This window comes from Corella eumyota, chromosome 2 (genome assembly GCF_963082875.1).
Source record: "Corella eumyota chromosome 2, kaCorEumy4.1, whole genome shotgun sequence".
In the NCBI taxonomy this organism is placed as follows: domain Eukaryota; kingdom Metazoa; phylum Chordata; class Ascidiacea; order Phlebobranchia; family Corellidae; genus Corella; species Corella eumyota.
In genome coordinates, this window is record NC_137491.1 from 11,395,982 (window position 1) to 11,409,581 (window position 13,600).

At 27.9% G+C, this 13,600-nt stretch overlaps 2 protein-coding genes across 2 annotated transcripts; one reads left to right on the plus strand and one right to left on the minus strand.

Moving 5' to 3' along the window:
• Positions 1-129: 129 nt before the first annotated feature.
• On the minus strand, positions 130-8,096 carry LOC145743491 (guanine nucleotide-binding protein G(s) subunit alpha-like). The gene is made up of 13 exons (XM_082561464.1): positions 7,874-8,096; positions 7,272-7,435; positions 6,860-6,932; positions 6,465-6,519; positions 5,274-5,399; positions 4,325-4,422; positions 4,075-4,129; positions 3,612-3,685; positions 3,056-3,114; positions 2,778-2,898; positions 2,009-2,139; positions 1,664-1,731; positions 130-1,499 (listed from the first exon to the last, which is right to left on the minus strand). The coding sequence occupies exons 2-13, from the start codon at positions 7,411-7,413 to the stop codon at positions 1,356-1,358; spliced, it is 1,146 nt and encodes a 381-aa protein (XP_082417590.1). The 5' UTR covers positions 7,414-7,435; positions 7,874-8,096; the 3' UTR covers positions 130-1,355.
• A 3,307-nt stretch (positions 8,097-11,403) lies between these two features.
• On the plus strand, positions 11,404-13,449 carry LOC145742393 (uncharacterized protein C11orf42-like). The gene is given in 7 exon segments (XM_082560173.1): positions 11,404-11,492; positions 11,579-11,706; positions 11,790-11,910; positions 12,043-12,254; positions 12,344-12,515; positions 12,708-12,850; positions 13,388-13,449. Coding segments are annotated over 7 exon segments (927 nt in total).
• Positions 13,450-13,600: the final 151 nt, after the last annotated feature.

The following is a 13,600-nucleotide window of genomic DNA, read 5'->3' on the forward strand; positions in this document are numbered from 1 at the left end:
AGGAAATTGTACAATAGCCTCACTGATGTTCTTTCGCTAAGAATCTAGTCTAACATCAAATGTTAAGGTTAACCATTTTTAACATTGCAACACAGTACAGGCCATTATCACGAAACATAACAAAACAACTTTGAGTTCAAAGATTTGACAACTTTATTCAGATAACTAGTGTAAATAAAATACGGTAAGCTAATAGAATAAGGTGGAGATCTGCAAGGCCGGCCAAACAAATTAATATGCAGTAGTACAGAAATAGCTGCAACTACTACCTACTTGCCTTGATTTTTTAACAGGAATTGTTACATTCGAAACAATGAACAATCCTTTTAAGATTATATTAGCGTAAATAAACCAAGTTTGCGTGCAATTGTACTACAATTTTTGGTGCACCCCATAGCAAGTTAACCCGTTTGATGAATTACGAGCTATTTAGACGCAAAGTAGACAATAAAGATAAAAAATGATAAAATATTAATTGTTGCAAAGAAACAAATATATAGTAATTATAATTCATAGAATAACTTCTCTCGGAAACTTGACTCTAATTTTTGTATGTGCATAGCGTAATGCTGATTATAGCATTACTAAAGTAACAATACAATGGGAATTATTGAACAGTATAAGGTAAGAACACCGAACCGATTATCCAGTATAAAAGTGAAAATAAAATTGAACTTACCCCATAAAACCAGTAGGCTATGCAAAACATATTCTACAAAATTTACTGTTCAGCTAGTAATGTCAAGTGGCCAATTGCATGCTTTCTTGAAACACTTATAATATATTAACCGTTAAATTAAATGGGCTTTGTCTAGCAAGTCTGTTTTTAAAGTCGTGAAAAATTAAAAGTAACAAAGAGCTATGCATTAGGAAAAAATAGAGTCAAATAAAATAAACATATTACTGGACTGTTTTGTGTGGAATACAACGAAAAATAAATACAGAAAATGGTTCTGCCACTGCGGCAGTAGTGGCGGTCCTTTGCATTTTGCCCCAAATCAAATTTTTCTCCCACACAAAACAAGAAAAAGGGAAATCCATAAAATTTGAAAGAGCATTGTTGTTGTTTTTTTGTGTGGGCAAAAAAGAGTTTAAAAACGGCCTCAACAACAAAGTAGAACAGTGAATAGTTAAGTAAAACTCTGCCCAATTGAGTTTGTTTCTTAGTGTCGTCGACACTGTCAACAAAAACCACCATTTCATCCAAAATACGCAAGCAACGCATATATGTAAGGTTCCTAACGGGGCTTTTTTAAAGTCGATGTGCAAAGGTGGGATCATATTTAGAAGGGCCCTGCAACATCAGGCAGCACCTACGGCAACGGGAGTTGTATGTACACGTGTCATTTTTTCCATCACAAGAGCTCATATTGTCTTAAGTGCATTCGCTGAATGATGTCACGGCAGTCTTGAAACACTCGCTTGATGTTCTCGGTGTCGACAGCGCAAGTAAAGTGGGGATAGCAGTAATGTTTGTTATCACCGGTTGTGCTGATACTCTGAATAACAAAATTTAAAATTTAACTTATTTCTTATTTCTAGATCTTGATTAAAAAATTCCAGATTTGTAATAAAAACATACTTTAGGTAATAGTTTTAAAAATCATTACATCATCTGGTTAATAAAAGGATTAATTTAATGTAAACAGTTTTTAATACTCACCAGAAATTCATCTCTTATAAAGTATTTAGCTCGTCTGACTTCTTTGTCTTCATTGGAATCGGGCGTGGCTGAAATGAATGAAAAAAAGTTAAAATATTGACATAAACCCTTTTTCAACCTTTGCACTGCTAATTTTACAAAGGATTTTAAACAGCCTGTTTTTTCATAAGTTTTAGCAAACACCATTTTTTTCAACTTCTTAAAATTATAATTTGTTAAAAAAATAAAAAAAAAAAAAAAATTATTTAAATATAAAAAAAAAATTAAGTTCTGTATGTAAATTTTGTTAAATTAAATACTGGTTTCATAACAGCATTAACAAATTAAATGGGATTAATAATTTACCGTCATTTGGAATGACATAATGCTGAAATTCAGTGAAATAGCTCTCTAGTTTTGACCTTCCAAGTTTAACTTTTTCAGTTAATAAATCTTGTTTGTTTAAGAAAAGAATTGTAGATATGGTCCGTAACCACCTATAAATTATACAAAAAAAAAATATGGTGTAAGAAAAGTGATCAAAATTTAAATAAAGTATTTAAATAAAAGTATTTTTAATAGCTCATTCACAGTATTGTAATGGTATTTTATATTCTACATTTGTCTAAGTCAAACAAAAGCTTTACATAACATTATTTTATAAAGTAAATTATAGAATTCAGCCTATATATTTAAACTTTTATAATACCAGCCTTATTACTTTCGTGTTTAGTTTGTGTCTATATAAAGCAGTATTAAAAAAACAAAGTCTTAAAAAGCCATTACAAAACTAATAACTCACTTCAGGGTCTATTTATAGTCATTGAGTGTAAATTAACACCAACACAGGCTAGTACATGGTCATTAATCACTCTATTTTCAAACCCATAAACATAATTAGATTACCAAACATAACAGAGTCCAGCAACCACAAATTAGCATAACATTATTAATTATATACACACCACACTTTAGTGACCAAACCATTGCATTTACATAACTGCGTGTCAAATACTAATAATGTTGGCAATTTTAAACTAGGGAGTTCCCTTTTTATTGCAGCATTATATAGTGCATTACATTTTTTGAATAGTTACTTTTATTGTTGTACAAAAAAGACCTTAATATAACTGACCTGTTGTTCCAGATATTTTTGAAAAGATCTAGGGCCTCTTTAAGTCGATTTTGTTCAACATCTTCTCTGAGAGCCATATCGTAACTACTACTCGCTACCACAAATATTATAGCAGTAACATCTGAAAGGAGATAACATAATTTTAAAGTTGTTAATATTTAACTTAAAAGATTAAAAAATGGCCTTGAATACAAACTAAAATATTCTGTTATTTGATATAAACGTTAAAAAACAAAACGTTAAAAAATAAAAAATTTCAAAGAAAATGAGTGAATTACCATTAAAACATTGAATCCATTTTCTTCGTTCTTCGCGTTGCCCACCAACATCAAACATACTACAATAAAAAAAGTTAAATCTTAGTTTTTTTTAAATAGGAAAACATAATTGGGAAAAAATTTTTGTTTATATAATCTAAATATAGGAGTTTAGTTAATATTTGCAGTATTGGGAGTGACTCAAATATTGCACACAACAATAGTTAATGATAAACACACAATGATAAGCTAATTTTAAGTTTGTGGTAAATTAAAAATGTTCATAATTTAAAGTAACTTTATGGTTTAAAAATGTTCATAATTTAAAATAATTATAAGAGGATATTAATGTTTATTATAATGGATACATCTGGACTTTCAAAAAAAAATTGCTAAGTCAATTTTTTTAAATTAAAACAAGTCAAACTCAATTAAATATTTGGGAAATATTTGTAGGTGTTAAAAAAACTAAAAATTTTAATGAAGTGTTTGTGAAACAAGATTAAAAAAAAAATTTTCCAAAAAAAAAAAAAAATGATTGAATTAAATAAATTGTATGAAAGCATATGAAACTTACTGAAAATGAACTTTATCAACTTCGAACTTGGTTTCGAATATACCCCTTGTCAGAACACGACATCGGAGTAAATCCTTAAAAATATTTAGTTATTTTTTGTTTGAAAAAACAAAAATTTACTCCAAATGTTTTGCTAAAAATAACATTTACCTAAAACTCTTTTTTTGGGCGTTACCTTTAAAGGACCACAAGTTAAAACAATAAATTTTTTATATTTTAAATGTAAAACCACAAAAAGCCTTATTTTAGATATTACTGTAGGCGACATTTAGGTGGATTTTTATAGAATTTATTTATAGAACAGGGTTTTGATTATTGTGTTATCACATAATGTGTGACATTATAATATAATGTCCAAAAAGTGTTTTTAAATCATTCCTTAAAGGTGATAATTATACTACATTACACGGACAACAAATTAAATTTTTTTGGGTAAACTAAAACCTTGTTTTATAATATGTACCTGATTGGTTGGTGAATAGTCAGTTTGTCTGATTGTATGAATTTGATCAAGGAAACTAAAAAATTGAAAAGACAATCTTATGTAAGTTGTGTTGTTAATTTATAATTGTCCTGGTTTCATAGGAGTTTTAATTAAAACAGTTTTAAAAACAAATAACTAAAAATAAACTTAATTTGCAGAACAAAAAATATAACAAGCTGAATAAAAATAAACATTTCTTAATTGGTGACTATAACATAGATAGACTTACTATTTAGCACAATCTATTAATTGATATTCATTGCTACGGTCGTAGCAGTCTTGCACACCTTTATCTAACCACAAGGCTTGAATATTATCAAAAAATTCCTAAAAAAAATACAAAAAAAGATTAACAAAAATAAAACCTCCTTTTATGAAAAGCATATTTTTTAAGTTTGGATAACATATCAATAAAATTACAGGTATACCTAAAACACCCCTTTTACAGATTTCCCTTTTTTTGTAAATATCGTAATATATTAAGTTATTGAACTATATATTCAAATCTTAAAATCAATAAGCTTTTTAAAAATACAACATAATTACCTGTTTTATGCAATACATCACCTTCTTTATAATAATTTTTAATAAACAAACAAAATCATATTACACATATATTATTGAAGGCAAACTGTAAGGTAAAGATTGTTATAAAAAACGAAAAATAAAACTAATAGTCAGTAAATCAGGTTGAAAATCAATATCTGGCACATATGCTGTAAAAACAGGTGGCTTCGACATTATGTGAGTAATCAACAATTTCAGCCTACAAATTCTTATAAAAATATTACTGGGGAGTTATAATGGTTTTTCAGGATACCGAATACCAGTAGGTGGTGTAGGTAATATAAACCAGTGGGTATGATAAGCCGGCGTGAGAGTCACTTAATAAAGATTAAAGCTAAAAATAGAACCTGGCATTACAAATTTTTCCACACATATTTCAACGCAAGGCATGTAAGCCACCTTTTTTCTACCTGAAATTTCTGATTAATTGATAATGTTTTTTTGCGAATACCAAGGAAAAGGAGAAAATTTAACTTCCAACATAACATGGAAAATTTTTTTTTGTAATTTTAATTATTTAGGTAACCTAAAACATGACCCTGCACATAAAGAAAAGATACCTTAGGATTAAATTTATATATATTTATATAGGTATGTACAATAATACTTACATGTTTAAAATCGGATTCTTCTTTGAAGTTTTTGGAGACTGTTTGAACATAGTCAAACTTTGGTTGGTTATCTTTATTAGCGAGCTCTATGGGCGGTTCAAAATTTCTCATTGCAGCAGTTACCGCCTATAAAAAATCAATTTATAGTCACTTTATCACTTAAATATTTGCAGTGCTATAAAATCTAATTTTAATCACACAATAAAAAGCCTAATTCTAAGGCATATATAGTTTACTCATACGTCCTTACAATATTTATTGACAGAAGTAAAAATATTCAATATTAAGAAAACAAATTTTAAATTGAACGCATATATATAAATAAAAAGCTAACCAAAAATAATAGAACTATAATTTTATATTTAACATATTTGGCATTAAAAAACGCAAATTGAAACCATAGACCAAGATTTGCAAACAAAGAAATTAATCTTAAAATTTAAAAGAAATTAAAAAGACTAAAGATAAATGAAATTTTATTGATTATTTACAATTTGGCTGACATACTAGGCATTCATTCCCAGTGTATTTAATTTTAAACATAATAATAATAACAATCAATATAAAAAAGTTAAAGCAAAATTTATAAATAAAACCTTTTAGTCAATAATACAATGGAAATATAAAATTATTCTTCTTTTTATGATTTTCAATTGACTTTAAGTTGTAATATATCTAACTGTTCTAGATTTTGTTTGATTTTAATTTTATGAATTACAACATAAATACATTTAATGTGTAAATATAGATAAGAAAGCTATATATAGCAAATATTATCTAGGTATGCTTTATATATTTAAGGTTAAATGAATTTAATCCTATTGGAGATATCCAATAACTCAATAGAAGCAGTCATACTTTATTAATTATTAACCAGTAAGTAGCCTGATACGGGATTCTATTTTTAGCAGCGCAAATTCATTTAAAATTAACTGCTTTAAAAAGAGAAAGCCTACCGGTGCAACAGACTTACTGTACTGTAAAACGCTGTGTTTTAAAAAAAAACATCAAAATTGCTGATGCATTTACTGAGAAACGAACACTGTATACAGAAAGGTTATTTAATTAATATTGATTTTCTTTTTTTAGAACCAAGACTGAGCTAATTTTAGACGGGCTATAAGATAAAAAGAAAGCAGTACATTTTAAATATCAAGTTTGGTATGATATTAGTTTGGTTAAAGGGCTTACCAACATAGCATCCCGCATATTTTTCTTTATGTCCAAAATTTTCTTTTTCTTTTCACTGAAAATGTTTGAATAATTAAATTACATATTCATAGCTCATTACAAATTCCTAAGGTCTAAAAATAGCACCATATAAGCCAGACAGGCGTGACGCTGACATGGCAGCAATTTTAAGTTGGTATAAAAACACCAAAAAGTTCGGTACTAAATTTTTTATATTTTATAAATTTCTAAAATACAATTTGATGTTTACAAAATTTAAAAAAATGCTATAATTTTCTAGCAAAAACTTCCAAAAATAAGTGCAGTAAATACATTCTCACAAAACTTAAGCGGTTGATAACCTAGCCTACTTAAAAGTAAACTTTATTTATTTTGCAAATAAAATTGAAACTCACTCGTCCTTGAATCCATCAACATGAAGAATTCTCATTTGTTTAACGATTGTGCTTTTACCAGATTCTCCAGCACCTTAAATAAATGTTTTTTTAATGAAGCCTTCAATACGTTGCCCATTTTTTGCTTACAATGATTAATTACCAAATTATTATTACAATAACTAATATAAAATAAAACCATATGTATAAAATAAGTAAAACGACATTTATTTAATAATTTTATTTAAAATGAATAAATTTAAAAAAAAAAATTGCAGAACTTTTGTATTAGTTACAAACATAACTTTAAATCCTAAATAGTAATTATTAGTACATGACTTTGCTTTGCAATTATCCTAAATGGTTTTGAAGGTCCTTCCTGGAACTAGAAAATCAATACACCATAAATATACAAGCAGTATAAATATCCTACCTAACAGTAGCAGCCTGTGAGTACTTCTATATTCATGCTTGTCTTTAACAAGCTGAATGTTTATTCGTCTATTAGTTTCGATTTGACTTTTCGTAACACCTTGGTGCTGCTGGGGTTTGGAACAAAAGCAACCCATTGGCATGCTACCTTACTCGCTTGCACACCTGAAACACAAAACAATGTTGTAATATTAATTAGAATAAGAAAAGTAAGATTATTTTGCAAAAATAGGTGGGGTATTTTAAATTCCAAAGTAAAAAGAAAAGAAATTTTTAAATTAATTTGCATAAAGCAAATCTATTTATTTATATATATCTTAAAAATAAATGTAATTTTTAATACGAAATATAAGAATACAATTTTGTTTTAAAAAAAAAAATAAGACACTAGTATCAAAAAAGTGGTTTTAGGATAACAGTAACAAAAAAAATAAAACCTAAATTAAATTTGACCTTGAACTTTTAAAATTAATATTTAAAAAAAAATCATAAGTCTATATATTTTTAATATTTAAACTTCTATATATAAAACACATAGAACCTATATTAAAACCACATGTTTCCATATTTTGTAGGTAGATATAAATTGTAAAAAGCACTTACCTATAGGCCAATGGTTCTGGTTGACAATGCCCCATGAACAGTAATTTCACTTTTTGTCACCTTTATACACTTATATTCCCAATAGAAATTTAGCAAGTTCTTTTGAAATAAAACCCAACTTCTTGATTAAATAGATACTTCATACAACCGCAAATACCTTGATAAATTTACTGTCTTTTATCAAAAAAATGTATGCACATAATTATAATATCCTACTTCCACCTACACTAAAAAATAAATATTTTTCATTAATTAATTATATATATATATAGAAAAAACACCATAGTTATTAGAAAATCACTCTTACATGTATACATTATCGGCAAAGCAATTCTGAGAAAAAAGTTATAAATCAATCTTATTCTATAGAACTAGGCAACATAATACAATAAAGCTATTTATAGATTGACAAAGTGTTATTGAATATACCACGACAAGCTATAAATAGATTGCTTTTTTGATTCCACTTTTAACATTATTTTGTAAACAAACATTTTACCAACCAATAAAATTATTAAATTCTGACTATTTTTTTATTTTAGAGAAGCCCAATTTAAAAAATATTTTTTTTAAACAAAAAATATTGACCAATTAAAATGAGATAAAGTTCCATATTAACCTACCGTTAATAAGCCATCTTTTGAAATAACTTTTTCAAAACATGTTATATAAGTTATTGTTTTCTAAATTTTAATTGCTTTCTTATTTTTACTATAAGGCCAATTTCAATAACAAAATTTTAAAAATATATACTTTAATTAAGCAAAAAAGTAAAAATAGTATGACATACAACTTTTATTTTATGTAATTCAATGCACATAAGCTTATTCTCAGTAAAAAATAGCAATAACCATCAAACTATCTCATTTCTATATTTTAAAAATAGATTACCATTAATTAAGGACAACTAATGTTAAATTTGCACTACTTATTTATAAACAATTATAAATTATACATTAACACCCCTGTACACTCTTGCTTGTAGAAGCCTTGTCTACTGGTGAAGTAATTAAGAAATTAAATCTTATAAACTGTACACTACAGTTTACAGATATATTACAAAGGGCAATGTACAAATCACATTAACCAAAAACATCATCTTGTACTTTTAGCAAAAGTTTTATCATATTTATAAATTTTGATAAAAGTAAACAATATAACACTGTTTAAATGCAACCATTTAAACAAAATACACACTTTTGTTGATTGAATATTCTTTTAAAAAATTTGCTTTATAATATAATCTAAAACATAAGCACCTTGTCAGTGTCCAACTAAAGTGTCAAATACAAACATGTAAAAAATAACAAAACCAAAACAATTACAGCAACCTTAAATCATTTACCTTAAAATTTTACTACAAAATCTAGAACATCCTTAAAAATATAAACCTATTAACAGTTTTATATTAAGTAAAACTTTAAGAACAACAGCAATATTAGAATATTTAGAAAAAGCTTTTCCTGATGCTGGCTTTTGTTTAATATGCCAGATTGCCAGACTGTCAGTTTGTTATTACAAAAAATATACTTTCCAAGCTCATAGAATAATTAACTTAAATAAAAAACTTTAACATATATTTTTGAAAAATTAATTGTTTATTTTAAATATATATAAAATAATGCTTAAACAATAATTATATATAACTTGTTAAACATAACAAAGAATAATCACATTTTAAAAAAAATGAATTCATTGTTAGTTGTTTAAAACATAACATAATCTTAAAATACAAAATCAAGTAATTGTAAATAAACAATAAATACATTGTGCATATTATTATCGAAAGCATCAACAATAAAACAATTCTAATAGACAATAATGATTGTCATTGTTAGCCTGTCTCTAAAAAAGTTAACCGTACCGGCAACAAAACTCTGCTTTAGAGCCAAAGTTAACGCCCTATTTAACAACTATGCATTGGTTTAACATCAATAATTATAGGAAGCATATTAAATAAAGCTAACATTGCGCACTTTATACTGTATAGTCTTTTTAATTAAGTCTTAACTTAACCTTATTTACAAACCCAAACTAGTTGGACTTCTGCGGGTGGGGCGATCATAATTTTCGTCACGTGATCACGCAATCTCGATACCAAAAGCTTAATTTATTTTAAGATCATTCGGCATGCTCTACGATTACTTTTTTGTAAAAATCATTTTAATTACACAAATTGGTTTACAAAAAATATAAAATACTTCCATAAAAAATATTAAATTTTAGTAATTCGTATTTTGAACGAAAGTCTTTGTATCAAAGTTAAATAAATAACAAGAACAAGCAAGTATACAAATTGTATGCAAATAACTTTTATTACATTTAAAAAAGAATATCGAATCTTTAAAACAAATTTATATAAAATAGTTGTAATTAATCCTGTAAACCAAATACAGGTTTAAATAGGTGCAAAATGGACGAAACCAATAAGTTGAAAAGCGACGATTTTTATAGCACTTTTACAAAAAAACATTGCAATAATAACAATGCTTTTAACAAAAGTTCTACATAAGTTTTAATCACAACAATTTTATTTGTTTAAATGCGTTACTTTAATCTACCCTTTACGAAGATTTGTAAAATTTTTGCTTGTTCGAGTTATGTTAAAAAAAGAAATCATTAGTTTGTATCGGAATATTATCTACTAAATAAGTTTACATTGCGTTGATAACATGTTTTTAAATTAAGCATTGCAAAGTGAACAAATATGTTGCCACGCTTGACTACGCATAACATGCTTGAATACGTCGACAACTGATCTACAACAAGCCTAAAATTTATCTCTAAAATTTGATTCCATTCAAATTTTAAAAAAATTTAGCGATTTTTAAATAATTTACCCAAAGAATATACGTCAATTTAGTTCAAACTAACTAGGAAGTTTCTTAGATTTCTTTTTTATTTTTTATACTTCAACTATTTTTTTCTCATTAAGTAACGAAAGAAAGTATTTTGGAATTGCCCCCTTGAATGTTTTTTAATCGCTAACCTATGTTGTATATTACGAAGAAAACAGTTACTTGTTACTACTACGAAAAATATTCGGAATATCAAACACATAGTTTTAAGTAAAAAATAAAACACGTCATTTAAAATAGATAATTCAACACTTATGTTTACTTTTATATTTAGTTAGCGGTAGAGTTTAAGTGTCCAAAATAAATGTTTTACAACGTCAATGGTTTATGTTATTAACTTTATAACAAATTGTGGTTAAAACTACGGGGTTAGTGCGTCATCTATATGTCTAACGCGATTTAAAAATGCTGGCCTAGTGCTTATACTTACTTCTAGCCTTTTACAAAATAACACGTTGAACAAAAACAAGATTTATTTGAAAAAGTTATGAATAAAATATTTTTCTTTTTACGCCACAATAGAAGTGTTGTGATGTCATACACAATACTTGAAACTTTTTGTAAAAATTTTACTCACATATTTAGCATAAGTGATTTAGCATTTACAATCCAACGGTGCACTTTTTTTCTTTGGAAATGATATACAAGAAAAGATTGGGATAAATTAAGGCCATGGCTCTTTCAATTGATGAGCCAATGTCGCCGCAGATATTCGACAGCTTAACTTCGTGCGACCCGGGCCTGGCTTGGCAGTTATGCAGGTAACTAATTGTGTTTATGTATTTGCCAAAAGTGAAGATATCCCAAAAGGCTAACATATACAATTTAATATAGTTTTCTGTTTTAGAAATTACGTCGCTTTTCAACTACTCGGCAAGGATCCTGTAGCTGTTCCCTTTTTAGACGAAGCTTATCATATAGTTCCGTTTGGAGTGATAGTTAAAAAGAGTAAACGTTCGGTAAGCTAAATTAGTGGTTAAGATTGTGTTCTACGAAATTAAGTTATGTTTTTTTTCTTGAATACTTTTTTTAGAATCAAGATGTATCAGTACCCGAAGGTTCAGGCAAATCTTCCTACTCAATAATTGGCTCAATGGCAAACGTCTCCGCTCCAAGCGTGGATAAAACTCCATTTCACCAAAAACCAGCTCGCGTTTTTGAATATAACTTCAATCCAAGGTTTTAGTTTATTAAACTTCCCATTTAAACAACAAGGCTAGATTAAAAAAAGCAATTCGTTATTTATCATATTAAAATTTCCTTAAAATTTACTCTCATTTTAAAAAAATGATGCTGATTGTTTTTTTACAGATTTGTTTATCGAATTACTGGAATGAAAAACGGAGTAAAAAAGGCAATTAAAATAAAAATAGGAGGGACCGAATGTTATGATGTCTCACTTAGCATGGAGCTTGGAAAGCTAGTACTTGATAAACGCATTCACGGATTGCATAACGTAAAAAAGTTGTTTGTGATATTTGAAGTTTTTTACGCCCAGTCAGTCAGCGTTAGCGTGACAATAGGTAAAATGGCATTTACCTTAAACATTATTGGTATATCTAAATGTACATAGTTATATAATAAAAACAGTTCTAAAAAGGCTAAAATGTAGGGGAACAAAAACCTGGAAGCCAATATATGGAAACAAATAACCGAAAATTTGCCCACGATCGACGCATGCCAGTGGGGTTTAGTGCTCAAAAGTTCCCACTAATGTCAAATGGTTGTGTAGGTTTTATGGAAAGATCAAACTTGGATGGACTTAGAGATGGAAGATGGAAAAGGTGAAACGTTTTATAAAGTTTAGGTTTTACCAATTTGAAAAAATAAAAATATTGTGTTTAATAAAATTGGTTATTATTACAATGCTTAAAAAAAGAAAATGTTGCACAAAAGAAAATGTTGGCACGCAAATTAAAAATATGTATATATATATATATGAAAAATTTAATGTTGGTTACTAATGTTAAAAACAGATCATCTAGATTGCTAAGTGATCCTTTGCCACAAGCTCCTACTGATCCAAATCAGCCTGGTCCATCAAACCAATGGAATAGGGATGGTGGTCATTCGATGTCTGTTAAACGTAATCCGCGCGATGTATTACCAACTGTACCAGGTATTTTTATATTAACGTAAGACTAAAATCTTAGGCTTTTTAGCTGTATTGATAGCCGGTTAGTTAGTTAGAGTTGAAAATATGTATGTGAGCCTAATATAAAAAAAGGCGTCATTTGTAAATGACTGGGTATTACTTGGCAGCGTGGTGTAGTAAAAATAACACTTGCTACACCACACATGAGGTCGTGGGTTCAATCCCCACTGCTCTCATACTGTAGCACCCTTGAGTAAAGCGCTATAAACGGTATAAACTCCTGTTGAGCCAGCACTTAATCAACAGTATAGTTATCGGGCAATTATAATCTATAATTTCCCAAACTGCCACAGGCAACTCGAGACTGGGTCGGAGTAACTGATGTTACTCTATGTTCAAGTCGCGCATTCGACTTTCCCACATCAAGGATAAAGATATATACAAAAAAAAAACTTACCCAGCGATGTAAAATTTAGCATTAGGGTACTAATACATGTTACTTAAAAAAATACGATAGTAATTCACAATACAAAAAGATATAATATTTAAACTTTTTACGAGGTAACCGAATGAACGATCCGCTGCCGCAACCACCTAACGTCTCAACTTCTTCATCTGACTAAACTTCTGTTCGTTTCCAATAATTTAAATGCCAAAAGCGTCATTTAATAAAACGTCTGCTAAAAATAGAAAAATATCTACAAATGGAAATCTACCTCGTTTTGTTGATTAATATCACCAGTAAAAAATCGCTTGTCGTAATGTGGTCGCTAT